Source organism: Trichosurus vulpecula, chromosome 3 (assembly GCF_011100635.1).
Source record: "Trichosurus vulpecula isolate mTriVul1 chromosome 3, mTriVul1.pri, whole genome shotgun sequence".
In the NCBI taxonomy this organism is placed as follows: domain Eukaryota; kingdom Metazoa; phylum Chordata; class Mammalia; order Diprotodontia; family Phalangeridae; genus Trichosurus; species Trichosurus vulpecula.
In genome coordinates this window covers 69342195-69355156 of record NC_050575.1, presented here as the reverse complement: position 1 = coordinate 69355156, position 12962 = coordinate 69342195, and the positions used below count along the sequence as shown (strand labels likewise).

Below are 12962 nucleotides of genomic sequence, written 5' to 3'. Positions count from 1 at the left end.
TCCAGCTTATTTTACATTTTACATTGTGCAGTTTTGGCCTCGGTTTCCTCAGGTAAACAGGGTTAAGTGACTTGCCCAAGGTCACACAGCAAGCAAGGGTCTGAGGTCAGACTTGAACTCAGCTCTTCCTGACTCCTGGCTCAGTGCTCTATCCACTGTACCTCCTGGCTGCCGTGGCACTAGCTACAAAACGACTTAGATCATAAAGATGGGAGAGACCGTAGCCATCATCTAGTTCTATCCCGTTATTTTGTGGATGAGCAAATGGAGGCCCACAAATTTATTCACTGGTTTTTTTCAAGGTCACATGGTGGCAGAGCTAGGATTCAAACCCCAGGTCTTCTGACACCAAAATATAGCACACTTTATGCTGACTCCTTCACTTCTCTAACTATAGCCTACACCAAGTATACAAGAGACCTGGCTGAGGTGATGAGAGACAGTTTCATGGAGGGATTATTCCTTGTACAAGGCCTTGACAGAAGAGAAAGATAGCCATAGATGGACATGCAGGGGCAGCTTTGGACATGGGGGACAGGATGTGCAAAGACCTGGAGGTGGGAGAGGACAAGGCAGGAATGGAGAATGTTGGGCAGTCCCACGGTGTTTAGAGAAAGAACACGTGGTAGGAGAGGGATAGAAATCCTGAAAATGTAGATTGAAAAGAGATCATTAAAGCCTTCAGCTCTAGGCTAAGTAGTTTCTATTTTATCCCAAGCACTTGGGAGCACTAAAAGGCTCTTGAGCAAGAGAAGGTTGCAATCAGACCTAGGCGTTGGGGAGATTAATTTGGGAGGCAGGAAAAGATAAATGTGTTATATCTTGTGTATATAAATACAGTTAACATTTTAAATGGAAATAGGATAGAATAGAATATCCCAGCAAAAAGGCACCTTTGAGAACATCTCTAAACATGTTATTTTGAGGTGGGGAGACCAAAGTAATCAGTGGAGTGACTTGTCCACGATCACGCAATTAATAAGTGGCAGAGTCAGGGCTATAAGCCAGGTCTTTTGATCCTAAGTTCCGTGTTCTTTCTGCTTCACCTTGTTGCCTCTAAATAAAGATGTAAGAATTTTCTGGTCTTTCCCTCTTTCCAGTTATGGTCTGTAGACAGATTAGGCTGGTCTTTTAAGGGCACTGAGAGTGAATGAAGGAAAATGGACAGTGTGGATTATTCGTGTTGCTAATCCTTGTCCTTAGCCTTTATGTTGAATATAAAACTTTGATGACAGTGGGGCCTTTTCGAAATACATTGAATATTTAAAGAATTTAGCCTGTGGCACTTGTGTGATTGTCTTACAGGTGCACAGAAAAGTTTTTTTTTTTTTAAGATAGACACAGAGCGTAACCACTTTCTCTATTTCCTGACACTGGAAACAGATACCGTTTGGGATTCCTTTTATAGTTTCTTCAGCTAACGACTCCATTGACCACTTTATTGTGGTCTTTGAAAGACACAGATAGATGTGTTATGTAATTTAAAATGTCTCAAGTCGTCTCCTTTCTGACTAAAAGAGAGAGAATAGATGAATTTCAATTTCTGCAAATGATGAAATTTGTACAACAGTGTTTCTGATCTTTTTTCTTGTTCATAAAGAAGACTAGAAAATGCTATGCTTTTTTAAAAAAAAATTCATCTCTAAATGAAGAGACCTTTGAAAAAGCTTATTCTGTCTGAAGTCTAGTTAGTCAGTCGTAAATGGAGTGATAAATTGCTTTGGAACTTGCCTCTTTTGCTTACTATCTTTTAACCTTCCTCCCTCTCATGAATGACTTTAGCTGGGATTTGAGGTTTTGTAAATGACTAAGCAGAAAAGCCTAGATCCCTGTAAGTGCTCTGAATCACTCCCATAGTATTTTAATATCATAGATTACAACAAAAATGCAAACATTACATGGTGGTACTGGGAGCAGTTCTCTCAGCTATAACTGGATGGAAAGCATTTTTTTGCTATCTTTTCTCAAATGAAAATGTTTTGTCCTGACAGATTTGGGCCAGATCTCTGGGGTAAGGGGGTGGAAGAGGGTCTTTTTCAGTGTTATACATTTGGTGGGAGGCCTAATAATAGGGTTGACATTCTCCAGGACCAGGTCAGGAGTCCAAAGTTTTTCCTTTTGTCCCATTCAGATGATGAAATTGGAGTCTCCAAAGGTCCTTCGCTTACCCCTCCTCCCCCTTGCCTTCCTTGGCCAATGCAGAGAGGTGGCTTCCTCCCAGAGCTGGCGCAGTGTTTGCCAATCCTTGTAAAGCATTTCACCTCTTCAGAGGCGAACGCCTCTCAAAACCAAGAACAATTAAAAGCAAGAGCCTTTCGAAACAACTGGGGAATTCAGCAAAATAAATCAGAAATCCTCAGCCTTCGCTCTGGAGCCTTGCCTCATTATGAGAGCAGATCTATTAGCCCCTTTGCCATTGTCTTTCATTTCTCAAGTGAGGTGATTCTAATTAAATTAATCTGCATGTCAATCTATCGGTGATCAATCAAAGAGCCCGAAGTCCCCCTATGCAGCCGTGTGCTTGCGGCTGACAGGGGCTGATAATGGAGGAAGAAATAAACTGTCGAGCAAAGTTAATTAGTCAACATAATAGGTGGATTAAACAGGAGCTGGCTGATTGCTGTTTCACAAGTCGAAGCATGAGGTGGGAGCCGAAACTGCAATTAACAGACAATTATTATATTTGGTTGTAAGAGGTCGCATGAATAAACATATCTCTGCGGGTTTCAGTTTTAATCCCTTTTCCCATTTAATATAAGGAGAAGTGTAGGTCATTCCTGCTCATTGTTTTAGCCCAAGTTCTTGAAGACAACACATGCTTCTTTCTGTGGCCCCTTTGGCAAACAGGCTCTGAACGGGCTGGTGTTCAGTGGGGAGCGTCTGGGTGACAGCCCAGGAGCTGGGCCCATGCCACTGATTTGATGGCCTCCAAAGGAGACAGTCTGCACCAAGATGTCTGTCTAGCTGGGAGTTTTGTTGTGGTTCTGTTTGTTTGCTTCTTTGTTTGTTCTTATTAGCTGGAGGAACCAAAACTGATGAAGGAGAGGAGGAAAAAATAACCCTCAAAATACCCAACCACCAAAATCCTCTTCAGGAGAAAAACCGATAAAACAAAAAACAAAAACCTGCTTTCCCATCCTTTCTTCTTTTCTTTTACATTTTCCCAGACTCCTAACCTTCGAGCTTTGGGAGTTGGGGGGGGGTGGTAGGAGGAGGTGATGAGGTGAATTAAAATGCAAAGATTTTTATTTTTAAGATCAACTGTGATATCTGCTTCAATGTCTAAACTGAAGGGTAATTTAGGTGAAACACAACCACCCTTGTGTTAAAAAAATATGCTAATAAAGATTCTCTTGTTAAAATTATGGTTAACAGTGTACCTTCTGCTGTATAACTATAAACTGTGCAATTTTACTTAAAACTGCATCAAAAGCTTTCCATGCCAAAGACCCACTCATCAATAGCGTCTCTTGTTAGACTTGTACGGCATAAGCACCAGTTATTATGGGAAATAGCTATGCAATTTTCTTCAGCTCCCAGCTGTTATTTATTTAACTTGAGTTTATTACCCTCTATGCTTTTATATTAAAATGTTCATTCATTTCCTTCTTGTGTCTCTAGGTCGTGGTGTCTACGACAGTCAATGTGGATGGCCATGTCCTGGCTGTCTCAGATAACATGTTCGTACACAATAACTCCAAGCACGGGCGGAGGGCTCGGAGGCTTGACCCCTCGGAAGGTACGCCCTCTTATCTGGAACATGGTAGGCAAATCATTTTCATTGGTTGGCATTAATACTTCAAATGTGAATTTATTTGGTTTCTCTCCTCTGTCCCTTCCACGATCTCCTTCCAGCTTCCCCACCCCTCCCCCAACCTTTCAAATTGTCCGTCTGTCAAAATTGACATTCTGGGTTTTTTTTCCCCCTTCAGAACATAATGGCCTAGTAATTAAAGATAGGAAAATTTTTTGTCCCATTTACCATGCTTAATTTTTAGGCCCTCCAAACTGGAAAAGGTTGACATGTCTATCTGTAGGGCTTAGAGGTACATTATTATATAATAATATTTGCCTTGGGCATCCCAGCTTATCAGTGATGATTTTCAAAGAGTAAGCAGAAACCAGATAAAATTTGTCTCAAGGAAAGTGAATGCCATAGAAACTCTGAGCTAGATGGCTACATATCTGAATTCATGTGTGATACACAAATAATAAACTTTTCCTTTGTCCATTCATTCATTCCACAACTATTTATTGTGCACCTATGATGCGCCAAGCTCTGTGTTGGGTGCTTGTTTCTCAAACAAAATTTGTAACCCCTTACTTGGCTTCACTTTTCTGTTTGCTTCGTCAGCAGTGTTATTTGAAAACAAATTTCCATCTCATTTCCTGAGGCTTCCATGGGCATGAGCTGTCCTGATGCTATAATTCACAAGGTAGAAAATTCCCTTTGCTGCCAGCATCCCAATTTAATAAACAAACCACTATCATATTTTTTACCCGATTTTTTCCCACCCTTAAGGAATGTACAATCTGTACCTTTTATTAATTAGCCAGATGTAGCGCTCTTAGGAGAAATACTTCACTACATCTAGTTTTACAGTCTTCTTAGAGTAAACTATCATCTTTCAAAAGCTGTTTTTTTTTATGGTTTCATTAGGGCTAAGATAGATAGATATTACTTTTTCCAGGAGGCTATTTGGAACACCTGCTTGTGATTGCATTTCTATTTCCATTCCTGTACTTAAAATTATTCTGATCTTCACATTACAGTAATGTTGCCTTTTTTAATGCCCCTAGAGTCACTTAAGGCACTGTATACGTAGAGTTGTTTAGGCGAGGCAGAGAGGGAACACATGGGGAAATACCCAGTACTCCTTAGGCTACATCCAGTGGCTTGCAAACCTAAAGCTTTTTTTCTGTCCTGTGGCTATTTCAGTCAGATGGCCAGAGTGCCATGATGAAGACCAAGGTCAATTACACTGGCCAGTTGATTCTGAATTCATAGCCTTCTCCTTTTTTCCTAGCCTGTTTTTTGACAAGGTGTGCGAAGGAGTCTGGGTGAGACTATCTGGAAGGATCACTGCAATGACTTCTTACTATTGGAAAAACAACTCAAAGTACCTACCCTACTGATGGTGGATCTATAACACCATCCTTATGTATGAATAACATATATTTACATTTTTTGAGGGGAAAGGATATGTGATTTTAGGAAAGTCTTTTAGTTGCTCTGGCTCAACTTGCCAATCCATAAAGTGGTCATGCTGCTATTAGTATCTTACTGAACAAATGAAGCGCAATTTAGTTACTCATGGCACATTCCTTCCACAAACATTTGTCAAACACTTATTATATGCAGAGCATGTAGCTAGGCATTATAAATTTAATAAGACTATTTCTCCTCCCTTTATAGAGCTTACAATCTAATAGGAAATATGTCCCATTCTCAGATAAGTATAACATACAGCATCACCTAAGTGAATTAAAACTTTAAAATATTGTACAAAGTTCAAGAGGAACGAATAAATAAAGCATTTATTAAATGTTTATTATGTTCTAGGCCTAAGTGATGGAGATATGAATGCATAAAAGCAAAAACAGCCCCTGATCTTAAGAGTTTACATTCTAATTAGAGAAGATGGTACATAAAGGAGAACAAGAAGGGAGGTGGGGAGGTTCTCATCGCCACGCATCAGAGAAAGTGTAACAGAAGAGGGTGGCATTGTCCCTGGGTACCTGGAAATGACTCAGTCTTTCAGCTAGGAGCTTTTCTCTTCTTGTATCTTATGGTTTCCATTCAGCCAAACAAGCATCCACATGGTCAGGTCCATATTGTCGCTGACAAAAAACTTTACTTCTTGTACTCTCTGTTGTCTGAATCACCCAACCACACATTAGACACCCACTCATTTAGATGCTTCAAGCTGAAACATAAATATCTGCTCAGCAAAGGGTGAATATTGAATTACCATCCTGGAGATGTGTGGGAGTGGATTGGGTGCTTACTGCATTCGGCTTTGGGGACATTCTAATATTCTGCCTTACTATAAAATTTTTTTTCCTGTAAAATACCATTTTAAACTACATTCTCCAAAGAATATAGGTGTCAAACAGTAAGTCTGAAAAGTATTTTCACCTCTACATGCTTGCAGGAACCTTCTTTTACCAATTTTTTTAACCATCTCATTCTCAGGTAGCCTGAATTATTTTTGAGCTATTCCACACATCTCTATTTATATCCTGCTTGTCAGACAGTAGAAGGAAAGTTCCCTTCATGGCTCATCTTTTCACATATAAGTAGAAGCAGTGATCATGGTTTACATTCACACACAGCACTCCCTGTGTTACCTAAGACCTCAGAAATGTGGTGCTCAAATAAATACTCCTATATTTCCAAGGATAGTAGTTGAAAAAGGTAAATTTGTTTTGTAAACTCATGCAGGGGGGTGTGGGGGAAAGAAATCTACCTTAGCAAGCTGTAGCTCATGATAATTACAGTTTATATTCATTCATAAATACCTCCCAAGTTTTATGTTTATGGTAAACCACAAATGAACTGCTAATGTATTGTATATTATTATTCTATGGAAGCATGTCCAGTATAGACTGGAGACATTTAAGTTACTTAGTTGTTATCAGAGCTCTTGGGTTGACTTAAAATCTAGTTAATTAAGAAAGGACCTTTGACCAAGACAATATAGACATTAGACTTAAGGAAGGCAGTGGTTCAAAGAAGACAGTAGAGGACTGGGTTCTCAGGTTACCTCTGACATTAACTGGCTGTGTGACCCTGGGCAAGTCACTTAACCTTTTTGTGTCTTAATTTCCTTATCTGTAAAATGAAACGGTTGGATTTGATGGCCCCTGAAGTCCCTTTAGATTCTAAACCTACAATTTTATGATCCTGTGAAAGTCTACGTTCCATAGAGGATGTGGTTCTATACTGCTCTTAGTTCAATGTAGAAGAAAGTGCTACTGTTGGAACCTGAAGACCTTGAGTTCTAGTCTTAGCTCTTGCTAGTTAGCAGTTCTGTGACCTTAGGTAAGTCACTTAACCTCTGTAAATCTCAGTTTTCCCATCTTTAAAATGTGAGGTTATTAGATTCAGAGCAAAACTAAGGTGTGATGACTGGGTTTTGACCAAGGGTCCTAACCTGCCCTCTTTTAGCTGGTATAAACAACTGATCTTAGCACTGGGAAAGCAAGAATAATTAGTTAAAATAGAAATTATGAAATGTGCTTCAATATGAAGTGAACTCTTCCCTTGTTTAGTGCAATCTTGTTTTCTCCCCTGGAAGTGGAAATGTTTCATTAGAAGCATTCAGAAGTCTCTCTGAAGAAAAACCCACCACCTTGTCCCAGAAACATTTTGTAGTGTTTGCCCCAGGTGCCAATATCGCTAGTTATGGCTCTGGTGAGACTCTTTGTTGTCTGAGGTTCCTTCCAACTCTGAAATCCTTAAGTGTTGTTGCTCGAGGTGGAGAGATTTTAAAATTGAAGTTCTAGCCTTGCTGTCTGCACCATCCTCCTCCTCACTTGGCAGTGTTGAAGGAACTACTCCCTTTTGTCTGTAATTTATTATTGTCCTCATTCCTAATCATTGTCTTTTTGTTTCTCCCTATTCTCCAGTCATGTTTACTTGAATTTAAGGACAATTGTGGCATCAGTTTCTCTATTTTTTCCCCTGTGGCAAAATGCAGTGCCCTCAAAAAATGATAGTGCAGAGACCCTGTCAGTTTGCATGCTCTAACACTTTATTATCTAATGATCTAATATGCAACAAGGCAAAGTGCGGGCGCTCATCATCCTGACACAGAATGCCTGAGAGAGGTGACTAAATTACTTTATGTACCATTAGCAAGAGCAGCTACGGTGAACTCACCGGGAGCATTTATGCAAATGTGTGTGAATACACTCAAGTGGCTTTGTCAGGCAGCCGACTGACAAGCAGTTTAAACGCTCATTTTTTTTTAACAGGGGCAGTTTTTTTTTATTTTTTTAGTGTGTGTATGTATGTGCTTCCCTTCCCCCCTCCCATTCTTAGTGAATGGATCATTTGGCTCTTTGATGGTGGGTTTGGGGCAGGCTATATGGAACTGGACAGGTCATGTGGAACAATATGCATGAAAGGTTAGTAAAACTTTTCCAGCTAGAGCTCATAGGATCCTAGATTCAGAGCTTGAAGACACTTCAAAGACCATCTAATTCAGTCCTCTAATTTTATAGACCCATCTCCCACATAGCTGCCAAAGTGATTTTTCTGAAGTATAAATCTAAGCATATTATCTTCTACTAAAATGACAACAACACAATAACAACCCAGAACTCCAGTGGATCTCAGTTACCTCCAGGATAAAATATAAATTCTGCTGTTTGGCTTTTGAAGTTTTCACAACTTGATCTCACCTGTCTCTCTCTTACTCCCTTTCCCACACTCGATAGGCCAGCCAAACTTAATTTCTCTTTCTCTCTCATATGCGTCATCCCATCCCTAAATCTCTGTGTCATGCCTGAAATGCACTCCCTTCATACTTCTGACTCATAGGATCCCTATTTCTCTTCAAAACCCAGCTCAAATATCACCTTCTGCATGAAACCTTCCTATTCCTCCAATGGCTAGGGTTCTCTCTCCCTAGCTATTTAACTTCATTATGTTTATTTATTTTTAAATTTATGTACTTATGTATGTACCTGTTGTCTTCCACAAAAGAATGCAAGCCTTTTGAGAGTAAGGATTGTTCCGTTTTTTTCCCTTGTTTTTTGTATCTCCCGGTGCCTAGCATAGATCCTGGCATACAGCAGATTCCTAATAAATGCTTGTTTGTTGGTTCATTGCTTAACTATTAAGTTGTAGATTTTTATAACCTGAAGGCTTCAGGGGTTGAGAATTTTGGCTTGAAATTTTGTCTCCTGAGGTTCCAATCCTGTAACCAAATATAATCGGTCTTCTTAGTGAGAAGGTTAAGGCCTTTGACAACCTTATTAAAAAGAAGAGGCTTGTGGACTTTAAATAATTTGTAGAAAAAAATGAATGAGAAAATGAATCATGAATGAATTTCCCTGCCAAATATGTAGAGGTTGACATGTAGAGAAAAGTGAAAATGTTAGTGGAAATGGGCGATTTGGTCCAACCCCAAAACATTAGTTAAAAACAAGCAAACAACAACCACAGAAGAATGACAAATAATGACAAAATCCAACCAAAGCTGCTTCTACTCCATAATTTAGATAGTTTGGGGAAAAATTCTATCTTTTACTGCCACTATCGGGCACAGACCTTTCAGCTATCATTGATACTATGCCTTTTCCATTCTTAAAGAATTTTAAACTTCTTTAATATTCTTGAACAAGGTGTCATTTAAGTGTGTCTAATACCACAATCTTTCACCTCTAGTAAATACTTCTGCTTAACAACACACAGAGTATCTAACTTGAGGGAAAGTGGTAAGCAAGAAGGAATAAGAAATAGGAATAAAAGTTTCTTTTTTTTCCTCCCCTCCATCAGCTAAATGCTATAATGAGGATATACATAATAAATTCACATCATGTCAAGGGAAGAATACTTGTCTGAGAATCATACATTTATGGGATTTAGAAGGGGGGATCATAAAACACATCTTATTCAGACATCTTGATTCACAGATGAAGAAACTGAATCTTAGAGAGAGGAAATTACTTGCCCATGGTCACATAGGTAGTACACAAGAAGAATTTGAACCTGTGTTATTTGACTCCAAGTTGAATATTCTTTCCATTATTCCATACCTTCTTTCTGGGAGACAAGAGTTCTATTTCTGGCTCTGTCAATATCCTGCTGTTTTCACCTTTCTGGGCTGTACTTCATTCATCTGTATTATGAGGGGGTAGACAAGAACATCTCTAAAGGACCCTGTGGTCTCTAACAGTCTATGATTCAGTGACCTAGGAGCTCTTGTTGTATTGGACATGACCAAATGTCTTCATGTTGGTGTATATCTTTGACCAAGGTGTTAGGTTGTGCTGGAAGCCTTTGGGTAAATTACAGCTTTATGGAATAGAGGAATTGACTGGTTTAGATAGTGGATTATGTGACCATTAGGGCAGTCAGTTTTGTGTCTCCTCTGGCAGCTCTGCAGGTGACATGGGACCAAAAGAGGCTTTGATTAACTCAGGTTCAATTAAATGTGTTCCTAGAGTCATACAAAGGCCCAGGGCAAGATTGTTCTGAGTTGGATTATTAACTTGGCCTTTCATTTGTGGGCTTACCAGGATCATGCAGGTGTTTGCTTTGGCTTGAAGCTGTCTCTCTGATTACTCCTCAGTCCATCAACAACATGTGTATTCAATACTGAAGAAAAAGTCGAGGACGATGACAGTTTCTTTTCTGGATGGTATCAGCTAATAGATTTGTTTTTACAGAATCACAGAATCTCATATCTGCAAGAGACTTGCCATCCAGTCTAAACCATATAGCAAGAATATTCTTGCCGGCATCCCTGACAAGTGGTCATGCTCTTTCTGACTAAAAGCCTCCAGTGATGTGGAGATCATTACTTCCTTAGGCAGTTCATTCTGCTTTTGAACAATTCCAATTACTAGGAAGTTTGCCCTTAAGTTGAGCTCGAATCTGCTTGTGAGCTAGTTAAAACTTGTTAAAAAACTAGTTAAAACTAATTTTCTTGTTGGCCTAATTTTCACCCAGAGATTATCTCATTTATTTTGTAACTGAGAAAAATGAGGAACTCAAGTGACTTCTCCAGTGTCATAAAGGGAATTGATGATGAAATAAATGTACATTACTTGCCCATCCAAATAGTGGAAGTCTAAATTTGTGTGCCCTCCAAAGTGATTGTCAGAAATGTAATCCCCTAGATCAGCATCTTTGTTATCACTCCCTCGTCCAGTGTTCTTGATGGATGAGTAATTATAAAATTATAACATTTTAAAGCTGGAAAGAAGCTTAGAGATAAGCTAGCCTAACCTTTTGATTTTGCAGATGTGGAAACTGACACTCAGAGAGAAGCTCTTACTTAGCTAGTTTGTGGTATAGCTGGGCCTAAGAGCCAAATTTCCTAATTCTCAATCCAGTGTGATTTTATTGCACCAAACTGAAGAATTGAATATACCTCCCTCACCAACTCCTCTGCAAACCACTCTCACCCTTCATTCCTTACCCCACCCCAAGAAAAAGCTGCATGTTAGGTTGGTAATACTTTTGCCCTTTAATGCAAGGATGCAAGGGCGTGGTGGTAGTTAGCCAGGGTAAAATTTCAGGAGATATGCCATCAGCCCCTAACATTAGTTCTCAGTCCCTTTTTGCATTCCTGTTTTCAAAAATGGGCCTTGGACTAATGCCTGCTTGCTGGTCTCTCTGGGAATTATGATGACAAATGAGAAGAATGTCTGTAAAATCACTTGAGCTTCCTGGAAGAAATGCACTCTCCAGATACAAGTGCACAGAATGAATGGCACCTCTCTTCAAACTTAGATGACAGCCCTTAATTTGACTGGTGTCAGTGCAAAATTACAGTCAGGCCCACTTAGGCAGGAGAGCCATAGTGAAGAGGTCCAGGTTAAGTAGAAAAATATTGGTGTCATCTTTTGGTTACTGTGGGTGGCATATCACATCTTATTAATTGATTTTTCTACTACAAAAGGGACAACAGAAATGCAAGAACAGAATACTGGGGTTAAGAATATACAGATGTGTCATAAAATATAGCATTGTGGCCTACATTTTCAAACATCAAATCAGGTCTTTTTCTTTGTAGTAGAAAGGGAGCAGTTGCCTTTGTACAAAATATAAAGGATTAAGGATTATATACATACTTATATGTGTGTGTATACATACGCACATATACACATACACACATACACACACATATATATGACAGTGAAAAGGACTAAAAACAAATATTGATTTTCAGAGGGGCCCTTCAAAAACAAATAACAGAGACTTGAGTAGCCAACAAGAGCTCGGCCTCCCAGCTGAAAGATAATACTCATAGTAATTCAATATAAGGTGGTCTGTATTAGCTGAGTTTGAATCTTGTCCAAATGGTGATATTACCAGAAAGGAGGAACAGTGCTCACACTTAACAATGATACCGAGTGGTGGTATTTTTCATTTTAGTGACACATAGCATAGCTTCTATTTCTCTAACGTCCAGCAAGAGCAGTAATGACCATAAATTAGGCTCATTGAAAGTGAGTCCATAGTAGATCTTATAAAAAATCAAGCAGTGTGTGTCTGGGTACAGGAGCAAAATGTTTGCACGCTTATTTTCTGGCTTTTCTTTTCAAGTAGCCAATTTTCCAGGTGGTACGTAATATGGCTGAGTGATTTTTTTTTGAGAGGTAATCAAGTTAAATGACTTATCCAGGGTCACACGGCGATTAAGTGTCTGAGGTTGGAGTTGAACTCAGGTCCTCCTGACTCAGGGCCAGTGCTTTATCCACCACCCAGCTGCCCCAAGTGAATTTTTTTTAAAAAGAAATATTGATTACATTTATTTTACAACTTGTATATTCCCTTTACTCTGAGACATCATGGCATAGTAGATAGATCATTGAGTTTTGGATTTAGGGAATTCCCTATGCTGATGAAATCATAAATCCTTTTAATTTTTCCCTCTCTTTGTGAGTCCAGATGGACAAACAGGCTGTTGTTGCTTTCCTTACTTGCAATATTGTTCTAACTCATTGCCTTTGTGGAAACAATGCCTTGACTATAGAGACCTTGTAGAGTTTAAGCAGTCATAACAATAATAATAGCTGCTATTTCTCTAGTGCTTTATGGTTTCCAAAGCACCTTGCTCAGAGCAATCATGGGAAATAGGTAATGTAGCTTCATTTTATAGAAGAGGATGCTGTGGCTTAGAGAATATAAGTGACTTGACCAGGATCATGTAGCAGATTGTGTACTGTAAGCTTGATTCAAACCCAGGTCCTCTGACTTTAATTCCAGTCCTCTTTCAATT

At 39.2% G+C, this 12962-nt stretch overlaps 1 protein-coding gene across 3 annotated transcripts in view; it reads left to right on the top strand.

The window, feature by feature from the left end:
- Nucleotides 1–12962, top strand: part of EBF1 (EBF transcription factor 1) — a 453310-nt gene that overhangs the window by 303195 nt on the left and 137153 nt on the right. For all 3 annotated transcript variants that reach the window (XM_036752357.1, XM_036752356.1, XM_036752355.1), the window contains exon 8: nt 3622–3763. In XM_036752357.1, the coding sequence (XP_036608252.1) occupies nt 3622–3763 (142 nt within the window). The remainder of the gene's footprint in view (nt 1–3621; nt 3764–12962) is intronic.